The following is a 10,256-nucleotide window of genomic DNA, read 5'->3' as shown; positions in this document are numbered from 1 at the left end:
AAAGACCCCCCCCCCCCTTTTTTTTTTCTAAATGTGCCAAGGACATTTTATTTTCAATGCCGAAATGTTATTTTATCATAGCCTACATTAATTAATTTATTCTAATAATAAACACCATTGTATGGGTAGAGTGTTAAAAGTAATAAATGCATTTTGGCTTAGCCTATTTACACACTGATAAACATGACGATAATCCTCTCCGCCAACACTACCTGCCTGCTTGCTTGTTGGCCTAGTTGTGGGCATATTTAAAGAATGGCAAGAACATCCGAATATTTTTCAACTAACAAGGCACGCGTGTGACCGCGGCCCAGGCTTCTTTTGTCTATTGGTTTGTCATTACTGGTTGCCTGATCGACTTTACAAATGGAATTTGCAAACGTCTGTTCATTATGTATTCCATCATATTCACAAAATTGTTTTCTTTAAATTTATTTCCAAACAATTATATCAGATGTAGGCTTACAGTTAGGCTACATAAAAACACAGAATCAGAGACGTCCTGCGGTAGGCAACGAGAACAGAATCAGAGACGTCCTGCGGTAGGCAACGAGAACAGAACACAAGATTGTTTTAATCGAGCTCAGCACCACGGAGAGCTCCTAACACTTGGTTCGCGATGGTGGCAAAGGAATTAGCAGCTTCCGAGGGCCTCAGCCTTCGTGTAGTCTGAACTTAAATAAATTAAATGAGTGTTCTCGAATCACATATAGTACATTAGTCATTGCATGTAAATCTGTCACATTTGCAAGTGATGTTAGCAGCATCTACGACAGACAAAACGGCACCATTTTAAGACATGATCCTATAGCACCACCTAAAGGCGACAGTAGAATACTGTAAAACTACAAGTGACAGCAAGGTTAAGTGTGGTCTTTATTTGAACAGATGGAGACAGAAACTGAAAAAGGGAGACGCTTTCTAATTGGATATTATTTATTAAGGCTTCAATTCTTTCTAAAGCAAAAGAAAAAGAAAAAGAGCAAAAAGATTAAGCCTTACAGACTAGAACCACTAACACAATGCCTTCATTAGTGCTATTACGGAGTCCATAAGATGATATCAATAATAACTTTTATTTTGTCAGTCCTTTGTGTAAATATAATTATATATTCATATATTAGAACCATATTAGTGGCTTTCTATTGCAACACCCTCTTGACACATTTTCACGTGCATGTAAAAAGTCCTTTACTTGAGCAACAGGCATCGCAATCTTGGTCATGCTTTGTACTAAAACAAGAGAGCTTAAAGGGGCTGAAGTCTGTGGGAATACTGAGATGCTGTGGGGGATTTCAAAGGGAGTGGCTGCTGGACTCAAATCAGAGAAGAAACAGAAGCACGCATGAGAGCAGGCAGGTCAGTAGTCACCACCAAACTCATTCCAAACATCCCTTCAGGCCAGCAGGCAGGTGAACGCAGCACTCTGCTGAAGGGCAGGTGTAGGACAGGTGAACGCAGGACAGGTGAACGCAGGACAGGTGAACGCAGGACAGGTGAACGCAGCGCTCTGCTGAAGGGCAGGTGAACGCAGCAATGCACAAGTGCATGTTTCACATTTTTTTTTAAAAGAACACGTCATTAGAGGAAAGCTACAGTTCTCATACCATGGGAAATGGCGTCAATGGCAACACAGTTTGGATATACCATGGGAAATGGCGTCAATGGCAACACAGTTTGGACATACCATGGGAAATAGCGTCAATGGCAACAATGCATCAGACAAATGCATTCTTATGCTTCATCCCTGTTATTTTATATGGTTAAATAGTAAACATTGCCTTAATGGCGCCTGGCGCTTTCATTTCTGTGTGCTGTTGCTTGTTGGGTGAAGTAGCGTCTGCACTCAATGAAACCCTCAACACACTGTTTATTGACCTGATGGTGCCTTTTTACAATAGGTACCATGTTTCTTTTTTCCTGTGATCTGTCCAGCCAAAGAAAATCATTGACAAATATCAATCATAAAAAGTCTTGCGCAACTTATTTGTCTTTCTGTCACTGCTTACCTATTTGGAATTAGCTCAAATCCTAAACACCGTATATAATTAACAGTACAAGGAACTAGCAGCATTTTCCATCCAGAAAAAAAAAAAAACCTCAACCCTCCCACTGACTCATCCTTGCTCAAATTAGGTGTCAGTTACATTGATTTGTAGGTTACAAGTAAGGCTTTCAACATTGCTAAAAGCAGCTACATTAGAGCCAAGCATTACAAAAGGACAAACGGGCAATATATAGCACAGAGATGGCATGAACTGGAGCAGGGGTAACCGAGGAAACAGAACAGCGAGGATTTAGAGTCAACAGTGAAGATGTGAACACAGGCATTCAACATGGCAAAGTCATCACAGAGTTTTCTAACAATAAAATCTCATTTGTTTATGTCTGTGTATGCTACATACTTTCCAACTAGAGTACACAATTATTTTTTTCCCCAAGACACTTGCTCCTTTTACACTGCTGAACAGGCACGCACACGCACACGCACACGCACACGCACACGCACACGCACACGCACACGCACACGCACACGCACACACACACACACACACACACACACACACACACAAACAGGTGGATAAACACAAGTGTAAAACATCAGGATTAGAACAAGCCTTCCCATGCCAACACAACAGTCTTCTGTGCCTCTTAATAGTCCAAAAGTCGGAGAACTCTCCCTCAGTTTCCCTGATTCTCCTGTTCTGTCACTTTCTTTCCTTTTTACCAAGAGTCATCGCAAAGTACAGAAGAAAAAAAAATCCTTAAGGCTCAGAGTAAATAAATACACCGTCATATTTTCTTTATCAACGGAAAATAAAAACAAATGAGTTGAAATCAGAGATGTGGATCTCTTCCTGTTCTGTGACAGTGATGAGAGTGAGTGAGGACCCTGAGTCCCTGTTGGCACACACAGCTCAACACTGGCCTCTAGTGGCCAAGGAGGAGCAGTACAATTCAGTTCCGTGATTTAACAAGGGGGGAAAAGATTACATGTCAGATTCTCTTCATTGGTGCTGTTAAACCCTGATTGGCTAAGAGGGAGCTGTTAAACCCTGATTGGCTAAGAGTGAGAGAGGAAGGCAGCAAGAGGGTGGGATCTGAACAGGAGAGAAATCAAATAAAACAAGCGAAGAAAAGAGAACTGGTGTGATCACGGCTTGTTATATCCCTGCACAAGAGGAGGTACCTGGAGCAAAAAAGCTGGAGTCACAATGTTGGCTGAAATTCTCCAAGATTAAATAAGGAAAAAAATCATTTGATTTCAATTTTCATTCTTCTGTGTTCCTTTTGAAAGAAATGCCAGTCCTCAATATAACTGTTGAAGCTGGGGAGACAGTCTTCTATTGTTTATTTCTGTTTTGGCGCTCCTGAAGACAAACAGAAAGCAGAGCACTTCTTAGGACAACAGGCCAGCATAACCACACATGTAATCTTCCAATCAGATTTAGTGAGGATCATTACATCATTTACCAGATCCAAACAGATTCAGGGAAGATCATTACTTGATCCAATCAGACTCAAGGAAGATCATTACCTGATCCAATCAGATTCAGTGAGGATCATTACATCATTACCTGATCCAATCAGATTCAGTGAGGATCATTACATCATTACCTGATCTAATCAGATTCAGAGAGGATCATTACATCATTACCTGATCCAATCAGATTCAGCGAGGTTCATTACATCATTACCTGATCCAATCGAGACCGGTTCTGGATGGGTGCAGGCTCTGGTTGAAAGTTCTGATGAAATAAAATGGAGAGAGATGAAGGTCACATGTCCACTATCCTATTAGCTACATACCATGATAACACCATAAATTACATACCATTACATAGCTATAAATCATGTCAATTACACCATTACATAGCTATAAACCATGTCAATTACATACCATTACATAGCTATACACCATGTCAATTACATACCATTACATACCATTACATAGCTATATACCATGTCAATTACATACCATTACATAGCTATACACCATGTCAATTACATACCATTACATAGCTATACACCGTGTCAATTACATACCATTACATACCATTACATAGCTATATACCATGTCAATTACATACCATTACATAGCTATACACAATGTCAATTACATACCATTACATAGCTATACACCATGTCAATTACATACCATTACATAAGCTATATACCATGTTAACTTTCGTTGGCCTTTTCGAATGTCTTACTTTCACGTCATTCACTTAAACTTTCCTACTTGCTAGATTTGACCAATCTTCCATAGCCTACGTGCACAAGTAGTTTGAGTAGAACTACTGATCTTCATTATCTCCCTGCTTGTTGACATCTTATCATGTATGGTATTATTGTAATGCCAGGAAACACTTTTATTGTTAGATATTCATCTAAACAAGTGTATTTAGTAAATAACTGTTATAAACTTTGTAGATCAAGGTCATTGTTTGATATAGGTGGCTAACTGTTTGCCTGTAAAATATGATTAATTATTAAAATGTCATTCAGTGTAATGGCTATGTCATTCAGTGTAAAGCAGTGGCATTAATATAATGAGTAATAATAATGTAGTGAGACAGTAATAATAATGTAGTAATACAGTAATTATAATGTAGTAATGCATTAATAATCATATTTGTAATAAAATATATGATTATCATTATTATTGCTATTATTATTATAATGCACATTTAATGATTAAGTTAATGTAACATATTACCATAATAGTATCTGTAATTTACATTTTAATAAACAATGTGTTTAAAATGATTAATAATGAAATGTTTTTAAACTTTAAAATCACTTTTTATTGATTTTTCTATAATAATAATAATATAATAAGCTTTATTTGTATAGCACCTTTCATACACAGAATGCAGCTCAAAGTGCTTTACATTTGAAGCATGTAACACAATAATATTCAGTCAGTCATTATCAATCACTTTTCTTCATTGCTGGGGCCGTTTATGATCCACTCAGCAACATATCAAAAATATAGAAAATTACATGTCATAAGACTGGCAGCCTTAACCCTCTTACCCCCCACAAGCACGCCATATGGCAACTGTGGCAAGGAAAAACTCCCATATTCCAAGAAGAAACCTTGAGCAGAACCTGACTTAATAGGGGGAGCCCATCTGCTTCTGGCTGGCTGCGCCCTCCAATAGCAGCAGATGTAGAATAATCTGAAAAAGTAGTCTACAGGATAAGATGAGTTAACTAAAAGCTTTCCTGTACAGGTATGTTTTCAGATCTTTTTAAAAAAATATTTACTGAACTCGCCTGCTTGATGTACAGAGGCAGGGTGTTCCATAGTTTGGGGGCATAATGGATAAAAGCAGCTTCTCCACTTTGTTTGTGGAGCACTTTGGGTACGATTAAAAGATTAGAATTGGATGATCTAAGTTTCCTTTGTGGTTGATAAGATATTAAAAGCTCAGAGATATATGAAGGTGCTATGCCATTCAGAGCTTTGTAAGTAATTAACATAACCTTAAAATCAATTCTATAGGAAATAGGGAGCCAGTGCAGTTCAGCCAACACAGGGGTGATGTGTTCTCTCTTCTTGGTCTTAGTTAAAAGTCTAGCCGCAGAGTTCTGTATGAGTGCCAATTTCTTTAGATGTTTTTTGGGAAGACCAGTGAAAAGTGCATTGCAATAGTCTAACCTGCTAGTGATAAAGGCGTGAATTAGTTTTTCTGCATCTTGTTGAGTTAAAAAAGGCCGCACTTTGGCAATGTTTCTCAAGTGGAAATAGGCTGTCTGAGTAACTTTACTGATATGGGGCTTAAAACTTAACTCTGCATCTAAGATGACACCGAGGCTTGTTACTTTTGGTTTGACCTGGTGCGCCAAGTTCCCCAGATTACTAAGAACAATATCTCGCTTTAGTTTTGGTCCAACCAAAAGTACCTCTGTTTTGTCATCATTTAGTTTCAAAAAATCTTTTGCTCATCCACTAATTAATGGAGGTTAGGCATGCAGTGAGGGAGCAAAGGCCATCTGGGTTAGTTGGCTCCACAGAAATATACAATTGGGTATCATCTGCGTAGCTATGGAAGTTTACATTATGCTGACTTATGACGTTTCCCAATGGAAGCATATATAGGGAAAATAGCAGGGGACCAAGGCAGCTCCCCTGGGCCACTCCAAAAGGCAAGTCATGTTTTTCAGATACATGATCTCCTAGACTGATATAAAAATCTCTGCCAGTAATGTAGGTTTGAAACCAGTTTAGAGCATTATCAGAGAGACCCACCCACTTCGCAAGGCGGTGAATTAGGATGCTATGATCAATGGTGTCAAATGCCGCACTCAAATCCAGAAGAATAAGGATTGAGACTGTGTTTGAGTCAGTAGCCAGTCTGAGATCATTGACTATTTTTACTAGAGCTGTTTCTGTGCTGTGATTTGATCTAAAACCTGATTGGAATTTTTCAAGGATACTGTTTTCGTTGAGGAAGGTATTTAACTGATTACAAACAACCTTTTCAAGTACTTTGCTCAGGAACGGTAGATTTGATATAGGCCTGTAGTTGCTCAGATTGGTATGGTCAAGATTTGACTTTTTAAGTAAAGGTTTCACAACAGCGGTTTTAAAAGCAGTTGGAAATATACCTGTTTCTAATGAGGTATTTATTACCTTGAGAATAAAGGGAGCTAAGCTATCATATACTTTTTTGAGGAATCTAGTAGGGATTGGATCTAAAACACATGTTGAGGAGCCGGTTTGAGTTATAATTTTACCAAGCTCAGATTGAGTAATAGTGCTAAAGGACCTTAATTTTGGGGCGCTGTTTTTGGGTGTACTATCAAACATATTACTTGTGTCACCAATAGCCTCCCTTATAGAAATGACTTTGTTTTTGAAGAAGTCTGCAAATTCTTTGCATCTTAGAGAGGATGCCTGACTGAGTGTATCAAAAGGTGTTTGATGCAATAGCCTATCAATGGTAGAGAACAACACCCTAGAGTTTCCACTGTTTTCAGCAATTACATTAGAGAAGTGTTTTTTTTTTTTAGAATGGCACGGTAAACCTGTAACTTAGTTTTTCTCCATGTTCTCTCAGCTTTTCTACATAATCTTTTTAGATCATGGATATTTTTGTTCATCCAAGGTGTCAGTTTGCTACAGGGCCTTTTTTTAGTCTTTAAGGGTGCCACTCTGTCAAGCAGAGCACCTAATTCACGATTGAGAGCCTCTACCATTTGATCAATGGGATGATGTAAAATATCTAAATTTATGGAGTCTATAAGAGCTATGAACAGCTGTTCTGCTCTAATGTCCAAGAGTCGCGATTTGATTGCAATTTCGGGATGAATTTTTGGAGTATGTAGTACTATATTAAAAGATACACAATAATGATCAGACATATTTATATCATTTACTGATAAGTCTGTGACTTCTATCCCTCTAGAAATGACTAGATCGAGGGTGTTGCCAAGGTTGTGGGTGGGTCCTGTAACATGCTGCTTTAGCTCTAAACTGTCCAACACATTAAGGAACTTACTGGCTTTAGCATCAGTTGTCTTATTGACATGAATATTAAAGTCGCCATTTACAATTATCCGATCATAGCTAGTGATGATGAGCGACATAAGTTCAGAAAACTGGTCGAGAAAGCCAGTCCATAGTTTGGGAGGGCGGTATAAGGTTAATAGAAGTACAGCTGGGTCAGCCTTCAGAGTGAGGGCAATATACTCAAAGGAAGCGAATTCGCCAAAGTTGACTCTAGTGCAACTATATTTGTTTGAGAGAATGGAGGCAATTCCACCACCTCGTTTGCCTTGTCTAATTGAGTGGAAGAAATTATAATTTGGGGGACAAGTTTCAACAAGAACAGCTTCGCTGTCTGAAGTCAGCCAGGTTTCAACAAGAAACAGAAAATCCAATTTTTTTTCACTAATAAAATCATTGATTGCTAAGGTTTTGATAGTAAGTGCACCTATATTTAGTAAACCCATGTTTGCTGAAAATGCCTCTGGCTTGAGAGGAATATGCTGAGGTATGGAAAGAATATTTGTTAGGTTTCTAGTTTTAAATTTGTCTTTTCTTTTTACTATACGTTGGGTAGAAATCAACGTTGGAATAGAACTATAAGCATAAGTCATGCTATTGCATGAAGCAGCTTGATCTATGGTAGTAGTATTGTATGTTACCCTGCAGAAAACATTCTCAGACCCATCCACATGCATAATGCCATTCAAATCAATACCTGGGGGGCGTGAATCTAATATTTTCTACAGAATATTCTAGATGCCTTCCAAGCATGTGAAGAAGGGAGGCGACATACTGAAGCCAGAGGACCTCATTGCTCAGCGAGAGACTCTGGCAACGAGTAATGATGCACGTAACTTTTGCCCCTTGCATCGCGGGGGACCAATCATATCTGTGTATCTGATATAGGCGGGCCAGAGGCGAGCTAAACAGATGACTGACATAGTGTTATCCAATTGCGGTCAAAGTCCTGAATCAGTCAGTTAACATTGATCGTATACTGTTTCCAATTGCGTGCAGTGAGATTTTCAAATGCGTGCTTGGAGCCGCCCCTCGAGTTGGGCCATTATGTTATTCGTGGCCAGACCCTTAATCTTTCAGATTGGTCCTCCAGGCTAGCAGGTAGTTGCAGGGGAGGTAGAAGTCAACTGCATGCACCAGAGTGCTGCTGGTAAAAACGCATTTGTCTGGTCAGACATAGCAGACAAAGTGTTCTATTTCAAAGAGGACATCAAGGCTGTTGTGTCTAAGCCAGAGCCCCTTACAATGAGGCAGTCCAAGCTTAGCCATGGAGACTGGGAGACGTTTTTGGAATAATTAAAGAATGTTTATTTGGCGTTCATCTCATTTTAAATGTTCCTTTATTTGTTAAGTTTTAAATGTTCAATAAAAAAATTATTATTCTTTGACAATATCTTCTGCTGCATCATTTACTTAGGATTGTGTCTAGTTTAGTCTAATGATATTACAACAATACAACAATAGTTGTGCTAATAGTGGCATTGCATTATACCTTTTTGATAAGACGTCATTCAGAGTAATAACTTGGTCATTCAGTGTAATGCATATATTTATCTAAAAAAATAAATAAATAGCTAATAATAACTTTTGTTATTATTAGCTATTTATTTAGTTATTATTAGCTATTTATTTTGTTAAAATATGCAATTAAACTAAATAATATTGTTTTTTAAACAGAATTCACTTTGATGCAAAAACTTATTCCTGACAAATGGGTAAAACCTGGTGGTGGAAATAATATTTGCAGAATGTAAAGGTTTCAAATTACAATTAATTCGTATTTTGGAATGGCAATGCAGTCCTTACATATAGTGCTTTACTAAATCAAACACGTCTATCCTTTTAACTTTTGACAATGTGACTGAAGATGTATTTCTTTAATGGCGTGACAGTTATAGCAGTGAGACGAATCATCTCTCCCCGGCCTGTTATTTTGAAAGCGTATTTTTTTCCTTGTGCAGTATGACGTTATCCATTGCTAAATTATGGCTCATCATAGACTAGCTAACCACAAAGCTAGCTAATGCCATGAATATCAGTGGAAGACCGCTAACGTTAACATTAATGAGCTTGGAAACCACAACAAACTTATTCTGCCTAAATAAAGTAATGATTACTGTATTTATAACTAGTATATCTGTAGTTACAGTCCCTGCATTGTAAAATGTAAGTTAGACGTGCGAGGAGTGAACATTTAGACATAGAGAAAAAGTATCAAACGTAGCTTGTGCAAAACGTAGCTCGTGCATAAAAGTTAGCTTTTCTTTTACACGTGTGTGAAATCCAATGACGCCAAGTGTGCGTTTCAGACTGTCGTTCAGCCGCAGTATTAACGAGTTACATAATGGATTTAGATCACTAAATAGTAGGTTTTAGAAGGCAGGCAGCAACTGATGATTGAAAATGGTTTGATGTAGCTTGATGGAAATAATTTTAAAAGTGCAGGTAAAGGGATAAGCAAGCTGACATTGTAATTATAAGGTAGCTTATAAGGCAATAGGGACTAATTATTACACACGCACACTCAAACATTTAGGAGTGACCTTTATCTTGTTTAATGATAATACAAATGATGATGATAGTAATAATGTCATCATTATTTTTTGTAATTATTAAGTCTTAGTTAAAAGTTATATTTATTAAGCTTACCAAGTCTTTTAATACTGGTAACTTTGATTTGGTTGTTGTTGTTATTGTGTTTTTGTTCAAAAGACTAAGTTTCATATCTTAAGTTTCT

At 37.8% G+C, this 10,256-nt stretch overlaps 1 protein-coding gene across 3 annotated transcripts in view; it reads right to left on the bottom strand.

Annotated features, from left to right (window-relative positions):
• Positions 1-907: 907 nt before the first annotated feature.
• LOC143114286 (YTH domain-containing family protein 1-like) overlaps positions 908-10,256 on the bottom strand; it is a 33,553-nt gene continuing 24,204 nt past the window's right edge. For all 3 annotated transcript variants that reach the window (XM_076275813.1, XM_076275814.1, XM_076275815.1), the window contains exons 5-6: positions 3,699-3,749; positions 908-3,371 (exon numbers count right to left, since the gene is read on the bottom strand). In XM_076275813.1, the coding sequence (XP_076131928.1) occupies positions 3,345-3,371; positions 3,699-3,749 (78 nt within the window). In that variant the 3' untranslated portion in view covers positions 908-3,344. The remainder of the gene's footprint in view (positions 3,372-3,698; positions 3,750-10,256) is intronic.

This window comes from Alosa pseudoharengus, unplaced genomic scaffold (assembly GCF_046254945.1).
Source record: "Alosa pseudoharengus isolate Yale_2024_CS ecotype anadromous, Long Island Sound unplaced genomic scaffold, YU_APseudo_1.1 YU_APseudo_1.1_scf_9, whole genome shotgun sequence".
Classification (NCBI taxonomy): Eukaryota; Metazoa; Chordata; class Actinopteri; order Clupeiformes; family Clupeidae; genus Alosa; species Alosa pseudoharengus.
The sequence above is the reverse complement of the archived record's forward strand: the minus strand, read 5'-3'. Positions and strand labels throughout refer to the sequence as shown.